Here is a 15642-nt window from a genome sequence, read left to right on the forward strand (position 1 = left end):
AACCGTGTTCCTTAGTGCGGGCACACCAGCCTGCTTACTGCTCTTAGCTGCAGCCAGGCGCAGTGTCCTGACCTCATTCTCTTATCTACTGCGGGAGACTCTCTGCAACTGCCCCCCTTATTAGCTCTCTTGGGAGAGCGAGTCTCAAGCCCCATGCGGCCGGGCACTTCCCCGGCGGGGGAGAGACCGCCCGCGTCATTATACCTGTTCCCTATTATACCTGTACCTTTAACGGCCGCCAATCGTGCGACCCGTACCGTTCATGTGGGCGGGTTACGGCGGGGGAGGGGTTAGGCTGCGTCCTGCTACAAGTTCCCTGGCCCCCCTCCCCGTGCTCCTTATAGGATGTGGCCGTCTCCGGGGGCGGTGTTTCTGCAGCGCGCCCTCCTTTCTCTGAGGGCTGCGCTTCTTCACAGTTAAAAAAAATTTTTTTTAAAGTCACTCGGACCATTTGGTGGTGTCTTCTCGTGGCCATAAATTGTATTGCACCCTGGATTTTTTTTTTCATTGCTTCTTGTGAGCTCCCCCTTGTGGTGACCATTCGCTATTACAGCCTTGGTCTGTCACATCCTTTTCTATCAGTTTAATATCTGTAGGGTTCCTTTTCTAGGGACGGTTTTGTTTCCTTCAGTCACCCTGTACGGTGACCGGCTATGGCCTAATTACATTGTCAGTTGAGGTCTACCTCAAGTGTTCTGTTTTCTGCTGGGTTCTCACTCTATCAGGGTGCGTATACGCACCAACATGGTGGGTTATTGCCAGAGATTCTTGATCCCTTAGAACCTATCGGGGAATATTCAGTGACTGTTCTCCCCTACCACTGAGTTCCATACCATGCCCGTCGTGCCCATGGCCGACTTCCACTCCCTCCCTTCCGAGGCAAAATGCTGGTCGGGTGCCCTTGTAGAGCTTTTGCATCCTGGCAGACACTGAGGACGCTCTGTCTGGTTCGCCGATCATCCATCAAGGGGTGTTCTTGAGTCTCATAAACTATGATTGCTCCTCCACAGAATGCCGCATCCGCTGCTAGTGCTCCAGATCCTCACGTTTAGTGTGGGGTCTTCATGGAAGTGTCCCTGCGTGGGCATGGATTGTACCTGATGCCAGTTGACCACCGTTGTCTACTATAGACCCATACCAGTAAGCCAGACAGTGGTCTGCGTAGTTCCTCCGCCACCTGTCACTCATCACATGGCTGATGTATCTGCGGATGGAGTACCGGTACCACACTGCTGTGCAAGGTATCCGAAGGAGTGACCGTTGTATACTATGGACCCATACCAGTAAGCCAGACAGTGGTCTGCTTGGTTTCCTCTGCTGCCTGTCACTGATCTCATGGCTGATGTATCTGCGGCGTGAGTTTAGGTACCCCAGTGCTGCACTAGGTGTATGAAGAAATAACCCAGCGTGTCATCTGGACCTTATAGGGGGTAATGGGGGGAATACATTTCACAGCTACTCAGCCTCCCCCGATCTCCCAGGGTGGCGAGGATACTATCCATGTATCCTAGGCCTCCTGTCCATCCCACAGGCGACAGAGGGGCACAGTGATCGCCTATCTGGCTGTTCCTTTTTGCCAGCGCCTGGAGGTGTACTTTTTCAGTCAGACTGTTGTCTGCATGGTCGCCGCCATTGGTCTCCCATATCTGTTCTGCTGCAGGCATGGTCAAGTTTCCCGTACCTCACTGCTGGTAAGGAATCTGACTTGGGGTCCCTGCAGGTCCTCGGAACTGATGCCAGTCAGCCGGACTGTCATCTGCTCGGTCTCCTGCACCGCCAGGTCGACAGTTAGTTCGGCCACGCTCTCCATGGGAGGTTTTGAAGGTGTGACCATGAGTGTTCAGGAACTCTATACCAGTCAACAGGACGGTTGTCTGCATGGTTTACTACTATGTCGGGTTAACTACCATACACTTCCCACACTGTGGATGGAGGTTATGGTAACTCACTACCTAGGTGTAGTTCCAAGAGAGTCTCCCCATGTTGCTCCATGGGCCCTATTCAATGCACCTCATACTGGTTCGCAGGGTTCCCTCCTTTACCAGGTCCCTCTATACATGCCGGCCGCTCTCTTGACTGAAGCCTGGTAACCTACTTTCTGTGTGTGGTTCTGAATGCGGGACCTGGTGTGGCCATGGTCCCTATGCCAGATAGCCAGACTGTGTCTGTATCGTTTTCTGATTTGCCAGGTCACCTTCCCCATTCTTGACGCTCCCGCAGCTGCAGTGACTCATTTTCCACGTGATGTTCCAACAGTGTGTCTTGGTGGGTTCATTGGACCTTTTATACCGGTCTGTCATCCTTCATCTCTTACGTCTGCGACCGCAGTCCTAGTGTGTGCACCATAGGAGATGGGGTGTGGGTGTTTCCGGTAGGTTCCAGGGACTTTCACAGCAACAGCAGCACTCTCTGTTCCCCTTTCCGAGGGTGCAACGTTGGTCTGCTAGGGGCATGGTTGCGACACACCGTTGGGTGCTGAGCCGGTCTTCCATACTGCCAGACTTTTGGATATCTGCATTTTCTTTCATGTCTGCAGCCTGGGTGCCCCACTACTCTTGTGCGGTAACCATGTCTGTGTCCCTACGTGTGCTAGGCCACTCTGCACGTGTAGAGCACACCTTACCTTCCTTTCGGCAGGGTGTGCCACTTCACCTTCCTGTGATCTTGTCTCCACAGGTCTACGGCGGTTGAGCACCTCTGTTCTGGCATGGGGCCTGATGGGGCGACTCAGTCGGTTCAGCCTCTGCCCTATTCCTCCTGGTATCTGTCCTGGGTTCCTGTGCAGGGTGGTTCAGTCGCTGGCTCTGTTGCTTCATTGCCATCCATCTGGTCCAGGGTTTCCCTACATTGGGGTGTTCCTCTCAATGCTTTGGTTGCTGTGTGTGTGTGTGCTTCTTCTTACTTGTATTCGCAGTCACGTCTTTGTACCTTTTGCCCAGCACCAGTGTCCACTAATACTGGTCTCTCTGGGGACACAACTTCGCCTTTCCATACCTCGATATGTCCACCCAGTACTTTGTCCCCTTGGCTTCGGGCGGCATTCCCCTGCTCCTATAGCGCATTGGCACACTTTGACAATCCCCCTTCCACAGGGGGTACGGAAATCAGGGAGCTTGGCTGGTCAGTGCCTGGGTTTCATCGCAACCACCCCTTGTTTTCTCCTATATAGGTGGGGTACCTGGCTGGGTCCTTGTTTTTTGCTGAGAGCTCTCAGCAGGGCTGCGCACCTTTTGGAGCCTGGCTCTCTTCCTGTTTTTTTGTAATCTACTGCTGCTCATGCAGTCTTGCATTCTCCTCTGTTGGAGAAGTTTATGCAATCATGTATGGCTCGGCGTCAACTCGTCTGGCACAGTCTGTGTTTGGGTCCTTCCATTGCTCTCCTCCCTCGGTGCTTTCTCTCTGGAGGGGTGTGTTCATATTTCCCTTTGTCATTGTCTGGTGTGCTACACTGACTCTACGGTCTTCTGGAGTAACCTTGGCTTTTGTTTCCATCTCCGTTCCCGTCCTGACGGGATATTGCTTCGGTCCGCTCTGACCACTGGGATTCATGTATGGTTAGTCTCCTTGTCTTGGACATTATCCTAGTATGTTGTGGAGTGCCTTCTTTTCTAGGTAGGCCTTTCTGGTTCTTTGAGCCTTAGTGATGGTTGAGGTCTCGGACAGGTTAGACCTCCTGCCCAGATTTCTCCGCGATCCCATTTGTGGGGCGGTCTTTCTGTGCCGCGCTTCTTGTCTCGACGTAGAAGTTTGTCACCTGTAGCGTTTCGCAGACTTAGGATTTACTTCCCCTACAGGTGTAAGTCTTCCAGGTGACTCGGGAACCTCCAATTACCATGTTGTTCGCCCCAAGGTTCCGGGATGCCCCATTTCAGGCCTTTCCGCTCTCTTTTTGGCCGTTATTCCTCCAGTCTCCTTCTTCAGGGTCCATGTTTTCCTGAGATGGAAGGCGTTCCGGTCATCCGGATCATGCTACTCTAGCTTCTTTCGCCTCCCAGGTGTTCGCGGCAGGCCCCTGGAACAGGGTTTTTTTGGGCTGCAGCTGTTTTTGGGCACCAGGCCTCTCTAGAGATCGTTTTTGGGTCTCCACCCTTCTGCTCAGCGTACGCTGTTCTCCCTGGCGTTTTTTCCGCCATGTTTTCTTGAATCGGTTGAATCTGGATGGGGCTCTCTTGTGCCCTTTTTCATTTTTGTTTCTCAGCTGGACTAGCCCTCTGTCTGGTTCTCTGTTCCTTGGAGTTGATTTCCTACCTCCTCCCGGGATGGTTCTGGCCCATCTGGCTTCCTAGTCCCCCTTTTCTTGTTTCTCTATATGGACCGTAGGTTTAGAGTATCTACATAGGATGGTCTCTACCTTTTGGCATCCTAGCCCATTTGCATGGACGGCGGTTCTTCTGGGAGCTCAGTTACTGGGCCTCAGTTGTCTCTGGCCCGGGATCTCGTCCACGGGCCTTACTGTCGAGCGGATTCGGCCTCTGGACTGTTTCCCTTTCTCTGGTGGTTGTTTTTCCCACCCTAGGGGACTGCTTTAGTACATCATATCAGTAAGGTGTCCCCCAAAGAAGAGCAACAGAAAAAAAAAGATTTTTTTTGTACTAACCGTATAATCTTTCTCGTAGCCTTCATTGGGGGATATCGCACCCACCCATTATTTATTCGGGATTCTTTCTATGGTCCTTTGGACATGTTCTTTGTTGGCTTCTCCTACTGCTTTTTAGCAAAACTGGTAACCTAACTTATAGTGGGCAGGTATATCCTGCCAGGGAGAAACAGACTTTTTTTTCCTAGTGTCAGCACCTCCTAGTGGCAAGAGCATATACCCATCAGTAAGGTGTCCCCCCGATTAAGGCTACGAGAGAGAGATTTTACGGTGAGTACAAAAAAATCGCTTTTTCTTCATGCAGATTATAGTAATTGTTTTGGAATGAACATTCAGACTTGACCAATCAAAACTTTTAAAGTGACGGGTACACTTTGAAAAGAGTACATTATAACAAAGTTTTATGCCGTGATATGTTTTGTCTTTGCAGGTATCCAGCCGAGTTTGACAAAACATCTGCCCATAAAGTACGACATTCAGAAGACATGCAGTTTGCTTTCTCCTTTTTTTATTATCTAATGAGTGCTATACAGCCACTAAACATCTCCCAGATTTTCCAAGAAGTAGACACTGACGGGTCAGGAGTATTGTCTGATCGAGAAATACGGACATTGGCTACAAGAATACACCAGCTACCTCTAAGTTTACAGGTATTTAAATTTTTTCCTTGTGAGCGTCCAAGCAGAACCTCTCTGAGGGGCGTGGCCTGCATGCTGGACTGAGCGGACGTGTGAGCCGCAGCTCCTGCTCCCTCAGCCTCTAAAACAGTTTCTAGTTTATCCTGGGGTTCGCAACCTACCTGCCCTTCCTTGGAAGCCCTGCTAGAGGTGGCCTGGCAGCGGTGGAGCTACATTTCCCCTGCGGTGGTGTGCGGTGGACCTGGATCACGGACAGAGGTCCACGGGCGGCATCGGGAACTGCCTTCTGCCTGGTGCTGTGCCGCGGGAGGATCCGATTATGCGCTGGTTTGCGGTGCTGCTGTGTGCTCTGGCGCACAGGCGTCCCGGGGCTACGTACTGGCTTCCGGAAGTGCTGATGGGCCGCCGCCATTGCGGGCCTCTCTGGTCTCCTTGCAGACTCCCCCGGCGGGACTGAGAAGCGCGCTACTTACATGCTGTGTGCGGTTCTGTGCTCTCCCTGTGTCAGAGTTACGTATCTGCCTCCCTTATGCTGGAGGAAGATCCTGCTGTCCTTCCATTTCTGCTGCTTCTGGAGGTGGAAGACCCCTGGCTCCTTGCTTGGCCTGTATTCTGCCTCTCCTGCCTCTGCTGCAGATCCTGCCCTCCCCTGCCTCTCTGCATTAAGTGGTGTTGCTACCACAGTGTCTTTGACTTACTCTGGAGCCCTTAACTGTGAGTCTTGCTGAGCCCTGTAATAAGAATAAAAAATCCAAAGTTGCTGCTGAGGCGGCTAGACAATCCTCTGGGGATGACAATTCCTCTGATGAAGGTTCTATACGGCCATGTGGTCCATCCCGCAGGGACTCTAGAGCCCCTACTCCACTAACATCTAAAGTGTCCACCCATGCGTCTAAAGACAAATTTCCAGGTCCCAAGACCGAGCGGGACGTGACTCTCCGGATACTTCCTGTTCGAGGGTGCTGACAGTCCCTTGCAGCCCCGATCTCCGGTCCGCTCTCGTTATTCCGCCTCGGATATTGGCCAGAAATTTGCTGAAGTACTGGCAGCCATTACGACATGCCAAACACTGATGCTCTCACAGGTTGATGAACTGAGACAAGACTTTGTTATGCTGAGACATGAAACCCAAAAGCTCAGGGACCGCACTACGAAAGTGGAACGGAGGGTCTCTACTGTGGAGGATACCCTGCAACCCATTCCACAACAAATAGACTCTCATCAGCGCCAGATGAAATGCGTGAATGACCGGGCCGATGACTTTGAGAACCGCTTATGCCAAAACAATATTTGGATGGTAGGCCTTCTGGAGAGGGCTGAGGGCTCTGATGCTGTTGCTTCCTTGAAACCTGGCGTAAAGAACTCCTGCCTGCTGACACTTTTTCCCCTTATTTCTCTGTGGAACGGGCACATAGGGTCCCGGGTAGACCTCCTCCATCTGGGGGTCCTCTTAGACCCTTCCTGGCAAATCTGCTGCACTTCAAAGATAGAGATGCTATCCTGAGAGCTGTGCGCATTAAAGGTGAAGTTCTATTCAATGGTAGCAGAGTGGCCTTCTACCCGGACTTCTCAGTGGAACTCCGCAAGCAGAGGATGAAATTTACAGAGGTCCGCCAGCGCCTTCGGTCCAAGGGTTACACATATGCCATGCTGTTCCCGGTGCGGTTGAGAGTAGAGGATGGTGACTCCACAATGTTTTTCACCTCTCCCTCTGAGGCTCTGCAGTGGGTGGACACTGCTCCGCATGCTCACCCTCCGGACTGAACTCCTATCCTGCTGACCCCGAATTTCTTCTCCTTGCATAGATAGTTGGGGGTTCATCTGTAGGGCATTCCCTAGGTTCCTGGTGCCCTAGGGTTCCCACTTAGATGGGTATAGGCCATAGGAGGGTTGCTAGGTCTACACGTAATTTCCTTAGTGTTAGGGTATTGTTACTGGGAATGTATTATTTGTTTTGCTGTTTTTTGTTCTTGGGTGTGTCTTGTTTGTCTGTGTGGATGCCGGTTGTGTGGTCTGGACCCCTCCCCCCTCTGTTGCTTCTACCGTTATTGTTATCTCCTGAGATTACTTTTCTTCTATGTTACGATTGGGTCCCTTAGAATTGTAAGTTGGAACGTCCATGGTCTCAATTCTAAGTTTAAGCGGCCCTTTGTTTAGATTTTGTTAAACGCCACTCTCCCCATCTGATTTGTTTACAGTAGACTCACATCATGGGCCAGAAGGTGCTTGCGCTGAAGCGGGCTTGGAGAGCTCGGGGGTATCACTCCTCATATTTTACGTATGCCTGGGGGGTTTCTGTCTTAGTTTCTAGGTCCCTTCCCTTAGAAATCTCTCAGGTGATGTGTGATCATTTTGGGAGGTTTGTGATTCTTCACTATGCCCTTAGGTCCTTCCTCAGTCTTCTTCTACTCCTCTCTGCACAAGTCTTTCTCGAGAATTGATCTAGTTTTTGCCTCGGTGGATCTCCTGCCTGTGGTAAGAGATATCCTGTACACTAATAGGGGGAACTCTGCTATTGTTCTTACTCTGTCCCTTGGTCCCTGTACATCTTCTAAAGTCTGGAGAATGCACCCTGGTTAGCTCCAATCTGAGGCTGTTATTGCGGCTGTTGGGGCTGCTCATGATGACTATTGGGTTCATAATGCTACTCACCCTGACCCATTGGTTCAATGGGATGCCTACAAAGCTAAAATCCGTGGGGCCTTTATTGCAGGGGTGGCGGGGCAGAGGGCGATCTTTCAGGCTCGGGAGCGATCCTTGCAGACAGAGATTTTTAGGTTAGAGGCAGAGGTGGTCTGTGACCCCTCACCTGATGAGGAGCAGGCTTGTGCGATGGCACAGAGGGCCTTGTTAGTATTGCAACAGGATAGGATTCAGAAAAAGCTGGTGGACAGGGAGGCGGCTCTCTTTGAGTTCGGTGATAAAAATGGGAAATTGCTTGCTTATTTGGCGAGAGCGAGTCAGCCAGTGGCCTCAATCCCCTGTATTGCAGGTGCAGATGGTGTATTAGTATCTGATCCTGCAGTTATCAATGTGGTGTTTCAGAACTTTTATAGTGACCTCTATACTTCTCGCTCTCCTTCTGTTCCTGTGGGTCTTCTTCCTATTCTGAGGAGTCTTTCTCTTCCTTCTCTTACCTCATCTCAGCACTCTGCTCTGGATGCTCCTTTTTCTGCTGGGGAAGTCGTTCAGGCTATTAAGGATTTGCCTCCTGGTAAGACACCGGGATTGGATGGTATGGTTGGGGAATGGTATAGGATGAGCGAGGAGAGGCTGATTCCCCTTCTGCTTAAATTGTATCATGCAGCTACTGAAACGGGAACCCTGTCCTCTATGAGAGAGGCATTGATTGTGGTTCTCTTTAAACCTGGCAAGGACCCCAGTAGACCCGATTCCTATAGGCCTATTTCCTTGCTTAATGTCTATCAAAATCATGTCCAAGATTTTTGCTAATACTCAATGGGGTTGTTTCCTCCCTCGTTCATCCTGACCAGTCTGGCTCCATGCCGGGCCGAGCGACGGACGTTAATGTCCGGAGGCTTCAGCTTAACATTGCTGCGGTGGAGGGGGATGCCTCTCTTGGGTTTGTTGCCAGTTTGGACATTTACAAGACTTTTGACTCTGTGGAATGGCAATATCTGTGGACGCTGCTGTGGGTTCTCTGCTTTGGGCCTGTGTTTTGCTCTTGGGTTTGTCTTCTCTATAAGTCTCCTGCGGCTAGGATCCGTACGAATCTTGATGTGTCTGCCTCCCATTCGTTGGGTAGGGGTACCCGGCAGGGTTGTCCGATGTCCCCTCTCTTGTTTGCTCTGGTGGTTGAGCCTCTTGCAGCAGCCATCCGTGTATCTCCTGACATCCATGGTATAACACGAGGCTCCTTGGTTGAGAAGGTATCCATGTATGCAGATGATACTTTGGTCTATCTTGCTGATGTAGAGACCTCTCTTGGCTCCTTGTTTGACCTCCTTGACCGCTTTGGCTCTTTTTCGGGCCTGTGGGTCAATTGGGCCAAATCTTCCCTTATGCCGCTCAGGAGGGGGACTGTTCTCCCGCCTGTTCTCCCGGTGTCATTGCAAGTTGTGGATGGATTTTGCTATCTTGGGGTGCAGGTCTCTCCAATATTGCCTGATTTTTTTTCTCTTCACCTTGAACCTCTCCTTTCCTCTACCGATTCTAAGCTACTCTCTTGGTCCTCTCTCCCTCTTTCTCTTTTAGGTAGGATTAATATCTTCAAAATGATATACTTACCTAAGTTTCTCTACCTCTTCCACCTCTCCCCTACTATCCCTCCTAAATGTTTTTTTCCTACAGCTCAATTCGGCTCTGAGATCCTTCTATTGGTAGGATAAGTCTCCTAGGCTGAGTCAAGCTCTTCTCCAGGTGCCAAAGCAGAGAGGGGGACTGGGGGCTCCGAATATGCACGACTATTTTCTTGCTTCCCAGCTGGTGTAAGCGGCCTGGTGGATCGATCTGGACCTTTTAATGTGGCTACGGCTTTAGCAGGTGCGTTAATGGGTTCATATGAGTCTCTGACTGACACTCTATAGGCCTGTGGTTTCCTCCTCCATCCCACATCCTATTTACACAGTGGCAGTGGTTTGGTTGATGGTGTCTAGTCGTTTCCCCCTTCTTCTCGAGCACCCCTGTGAGCGAGTGCGACTATTCCTCACCTTCAAGGGTTGGACACTGCCGGGTTTTGGAGTTAACATGGAGTCAAGTTTGCCATGCAATTGTTTGGGGATTTTCCTTTGTTCCCATCTTTCTCTGAATTCCAGGACTGCTTTCATGTCCCCAGCAGTGCCTTCTTTTGGTATTTGCAGCTGCAACACGCGGTACAGGCCCAATTTGGCTCCTTTGAGATAACCCCAGCCTTCTCTGATGTAGAGTTGCTTCTGGGCACCACTGACCTTACCAAGCCACTTTCCCAGGCATATATTCTACTTAGATCGGTGGGTCCTAGCCCCTTTTAGCTGGCATATGAAAAATGAGTGGTTGATCTTTCTACGTTGCCTGAGACCCAGTGGAAAAAGGTGGTTGGGACTTATTATTCTGCGAGGGACTTGCTGATACAGTTCCGTTTTATTCTTCGTTTGTACTATACCCCTGTTCTGTTAAAGCATATTGGTGTTACTTCCTCTGATATCTGTTTACGGTGCCAGGCTGAGATAGGTACTCTGTTACATGCAATGTGGGATTGTGTGTGGTGCTGTTTTGGAGAGAGGTGGTGAGCTTTCTCGCAGAACATTTAGAGTTCCCGTTTTTGTCCAGTCCCCTGAGGTCTGTCTTTTAGGTCTCGTTAATGATTTGAGTGTGGCTCCCATAGGCACCTGCTGATTTGGTTTCTGCTGTTTTGTGCCCGGAAAGTGCTTATGTCTTATAACGAAAATGTGGTCCCTCCTTTGTCTCACTGGAGGGCTATGGTAAATAAATATTTTCCCTTGTATCAGACTTTATAATAGCAGGAAATGCCCCAAGAAATTTGACAGGGTCTGGGTGCCTTGGTTGCTTTTAGGTGACTTGGTGGATACTTCAGCTAGCTCATCCCAACAGGTCTAGGGTGACCTGATGTTTCCCTGGTGGTCTATGTGGGGGGGAGGTGGGATCCAGAGTGTGAATGAGGTGTGTTTTGATTGTCTGTCTTGTAGTTGCTTTGTTTTGTTTGGATGTTTTCATAATTTTTTTTTTTTTTTTTTATTGTATTGGACTATTGGTGTTGTCTTGCTGTTTTTACTGAAAAAACTTAAATAAACACTTAAAAAAAGCAAAGCAGAACCTCTCTGAAAAGTGGCATTTTTTCCTTGCTGTATTTTGAAAACCATGGCTTCCTTTTTTTTTTTTTTTTTACTTCTCCAATCTGAGTCTAAGGGAGATTCAAACCACAGTTTTTTAAGGCTTTTTTGCCCTTGTGAACTTACCATAAGGCTTGTTATGACTATACAGCATGTACTTGCTGTTGAGTGGTGTTCCCCAGCAAGTGGCTTAGAAGTCACATATTGAAGGAAAACTGACAACTGGTTTACCCTCACTAAACCCAATACTCAGGGTTGTAATGCGGGTGACCTGGATTAAAATTATCCAAAAACCTCCAAGACCCTGGGCATAAAGCCCAGGGCCAAAAAAAAAAAAAAAAAAACCTTTATTAATTCTTCCCACCCCTTAAACAAAACATGTAGAGGGGGCATATTGTTGTGATTTTATATAGCAGCTCAGTGTGTATACAGTAATCCAGTTGCACTTCAGGCCACTGGATAACTTTGCACACCTAGGGTGTATGCCCAGGATTCTATCAATTCATGTGATTCACAGCACACAGAGTTTGTGATTTAAGTGTCACTGACCAGTTTATCAATTTGTTTTACTAATAAGCTAAATAAAAGCTAAGTTTTAGGGATGGGGGTTTTGTGGTCCTGGGATTTATGCCCATGGTCTTGGAGTTTTGGGAATTGTTGACTAGAGATGAGCGAACTTACAGTAAATTCGATTCGTCACGAACTTCTCGGCTCGGCAGTTGATGACTTATCCTGCATAAATTAGTTCAGCTTTCAGGTGCTCCGGAGGGCTGGAAAAGATGGATACAGTCCTAGGAAAGAGTCTCCTAGGACTGTATCCACCTTTTCCAGCCCACGGGAGCACCTAAAAGCTGAACTAATTTATGCAGGATAAGTCATCAATTACCGCTCCGAGAAGTTTGTGACGAATCCAATTTACTGTAAGTTCGCTCATCTCTACTGTTGACCATAAACTCACTCCAGGGGCAATTGGTTGAATTACCCAGATAAATGCCACAGTTTCGGAGATAAACCAGGTATTAGCTTCCATTGTTAATATGTGTAAGTAGCCTGCTTTGCGCAATAAGGTTGGGAGCCATATGGCGCCCACCTCATAAATTTTGATGAGACCCCATTCACACATGTAAGCATAAGGCAGGCAGGCATATGGGAGCAGGGGGGACGGAGGCAAGGATGCTCGGAATGCCTGGGTTTATCTCCAGAATGGTGGCACCGATCAGGATAAGTAAAACATCACATCTGTTTCACCTGCACTATAACCCTGTGTATTGGGTTTAGTACAAGTGAACCAGCTGTCAGTTTCACTTCAACTCTGGGCCCTCTGAACATGTCTCTCTAGCATTTAGCAGCTGAAGATACTATAGGACAAATATGACACAAGGGATGCCAAGGGTTTCCTGAAAATTGGCACCAGGGTCCGAAACTTTGCACCGTATTACTGTCACCCGACTCCTGAATCAGAATTTCTAGACTCTTTGCTCAACAGCCAGCACTATACGATAACACAATATCACTGACACTTGACATTTTCACTGTGAACTTTTCTGTATATGTTATTTATTCCTATCAATAACTGTTTGTAAATCTATTTGTTTTTTCCATATATTATAGTTTTCTTTAATAGTTCTTAGTGCTTAACACTACCCATGTGTACAAGTATAACATTCTATACAGCAGGTAGTTTAAAAAAATATCTCAATAAATAACATTCTGTTCTAAGGCTACATGTTCCAAGTGTTGCCCATTCCTCAATGAGTCACTACTTAGGGTTCTCATGGATTTACATCAACTTGTCCTCTATTTAAATCCATTTCTTGCTTTGGCCTCAAAAAGTGTGATCATGACAACACACCCCAAGGCTGTTCTCACACACAGTATTTTGGTGTTTTTGGCTTAGAAAAACAAACCAAAAGACCAAACTTTTATAACAGCAATTTTAAAGTAATAAAATTAAGTGCAGTTTCCTTCTTTTTCAGGAGTTTATGGTTTTTAAAAAAATCAGTTTTTGGAATGTAGTTTTGCAATTTTTCTTTTTGCTGTTTTTATCCCCGAGCACAGCTGAAATGCAAATTACATAATCACATTTGTTGTATCAAAAATGGAAGAGAAACATCACAAAAATGTGTAAAAACTAAATTTCCAGCAGTTTTTTTTTGCTTAGCAAAAATGTTTTTTTTTTTTTTCTTTTTTTCTTTTTTTTCTTAGGCTAAAATTTTGTACCCAAAAACACTTATTTTATTCTGTCCTAATTTGAGTAATTTTATGCAATTTAGACATAGGTTACTTCAGTATTATATAACTAAACATTCAGAATCCAGCTAACTTTTAAAGTTAAAAGGGAACTCCAGCACTTTTGTTCTTATCCTCCATGGTATAGAGGGCCTGCTTAGGGCCCTTCTCTGTGAGCCAAAACAAAGAGCCATTCCGTGCAAGTGGCTCTTGTTCTCGCATACTGAACAAGTCTGTGTTACATAGACAGCCCTTTATCTGAAGGGCAACCATGGTAGGGAAAATATCTGTCTGTCTGTGTCTTGCAAGACCAACTGTTTATCTAAAGTGGCCACACTTTTAAAGGGGTTTTCTCTAATAAGACCTCCCCATAAAAATTCCGCCATGTTTCGCTTTTCCCTTCATGGCTGCTATTTACCCTTCATTCAATTATAGCTTACTTCCTCATTTTGTATGTGTAAAATTAAAATAAGCACCTGGGACATTGTTGATCTTTCTTGTATCATTTTCTTTTATAGTATAATTTATGGTTATTTCACTGTTTTAAAGCTGTCAAATATTTGTGTGTTGTAGGACCTGACTGGCTTAGAACATATGCTTATTAATTGCTCCAAAACACTCCAGTTGAACAGCACATTGGATTCTGTTGCTCCAGCAACACAAGAATCGTATTACGATCCAAATTTGGTAAACATCTTTTTGTTTGTTTTTGGAATTGTATTTATGGTGCATGAGTTAAAACAATAGAAACACAACTGTATAAAAATCGCCACAATAAAATATGAATAAACACTTTGCAGATCTAAGTGATGCACTTTTTATAATTGTTTAGAAAAAAACAGTTATAGAACTATTTTAATTTTGTTTAGGGGGGGGCCTGGTTTAACCCCTTAAGAACCTCGCCAGTTTTCATTTTTGCACTTAGTTTTTTCCTCCTGACCCTTGGAAGAGTACCTGTCGTCATTTCTTAAAGGTGTACTCCGGTGAAAAACTATATATTTTTTCCTAAATCAACTGGTGCCAGAACTTAAACAGATTTGTAAATTACTTCTATTTTAAACTCTTAACCCTTCCAGTACTTATCAGCTGCTGTATACTACAGAGGAAGTTCTTTTCTTTTTGAATTTCTTTTCTGTCTGACCACAGTGCTCTCTTCTGACACATCTGTCTATGTCAGGAACTGTCCAGAGCAGGAGCAAATCCCTGTAGCAAACCTCTCCTGCTCTTGACATTTCCTGAGACAGACAGACAGGTGTCAGCAAAGAGCATTGTGGTCAGACAGAAAATAAATTTAAAAAGAAAAGAACTTCCTGGAAGGGTTAAGATTTTTAAATAGAAGTAATTTACAAATCTGTTTAACCCCTTAAGGACCAGGCCATTTTATACCTTAAGGACCGGAGCGTTTTTTGCAATTCTGACCACTGTCACTTTAAACATTAATAACTCTGGAATGCTTTCAGTTATCATTCTGATTCCGAGATTGTTGTTTCGTGACATATTCTACTTCAACTTAGTGGTAAAATTTTATGGTAACTTGCATCCTTTCTTGGTGAAAAATCCCAAAATTTGATGAAAAAAATGAAAATTTTGCATTTTTCTAACTTTGAAGCTCTCTGTTTGTAAGGAAAATGGATATTCAAAATATATTTTTTTTGGGTTCACATATACAATATGTCTACTTTATGTTTGCATCATAAAATTTATGAGTTTTTACTTTTGGAAGACACCATAGGTCTTCAAAGTTCAGCAGCAATTTTGAAATTTTTCACAAAATTTTCAAACTCACTATTTTTCAGGGACCAGTTCAGTTTTGAAGTGGATTTGAAGGGTCTTCATATTAGAAATATCCCACAAATGACCCCATTATAAAAACTACACCCCCTAAAGTATTCAAAAAAACATTCAGTAAGTGTATTAACCCTTTAGGTGTTTCAAGGGAATAGCAGCAAAGTGAAGGAGAAAATTCAAAATCTTCATTTTTTTACACTTGCATGTTCTTGTAGACCCAATTTTTGAATTTTTGCAAGGGGTAAAAAGGAGAAAATTTTTACTTGTATTTGAAACCCAATTTCTCTCGAGTAAGCACATACCTCATATGTCTATGTTAATTGTTCGGCGGGCGCAGTAGAGGGCTCAGAAGGGAAGGAGCGACAAATGGTTTTGGGGGGCATGCCGCATTTAGGAAGCCCCTATGGTGCCAGGACAGCAAAAAAAAAACACATGGCATACCATTTTGGAAACTAGACCCCTCAGGGAACGTAACAAGGGGTAAAGTGAACCTTAATACCCTACAGGTGATTCACGACTTTTGCATTTGTAAAAAAAAATATATTTTTTTTTTACCTAAAATGCTTGTTTTTCCAAAATGTTTACATTTTTAAAAAGGGTA

The 15642-nt window shown here is 46.3% G+C and overlaps 1 protein-coding gene across 1 annotated transcript in view; it reads left to right on the forward strand.

Annotated features, from left to right (window-relative positions):
• GNPTAB (N-acetylglucosamine-1-phosphate transferase subunits alpha and beta) overlaps positions 1-15642 on the forward strand; it is a 113385-nt gene that overhangs the window by 64428 nt on the left and 33315 nt on the right. The window contains exons 15-16 of the mRNA XM_056574563.1: positions 5028-5247; positions 13827-13940. Coding sequence (XP_056430538.1) covers positions 5028-5247; positions 13827-13940 — 334 coding nt within the window. The remainder of the gene's footprint in view (positions 1-5027; positions 5248-13826; positions 13941-15642) is intronic.

Source organism: Hyla sarda, chromosome 4 (genome assembly GCF_029499605.1).
Source record: "Hyla sarda isolate aHylSar1 chromosome 4, aHylSar1.hap1, whole genome shotgun sequence".
NCBI classification, from domain to species: domain Eukaryota; kingdom Metazoa; phylum Chordata; class Amphibia; order Anura; family Hylidae; genus Hyla; species Hyla sarda.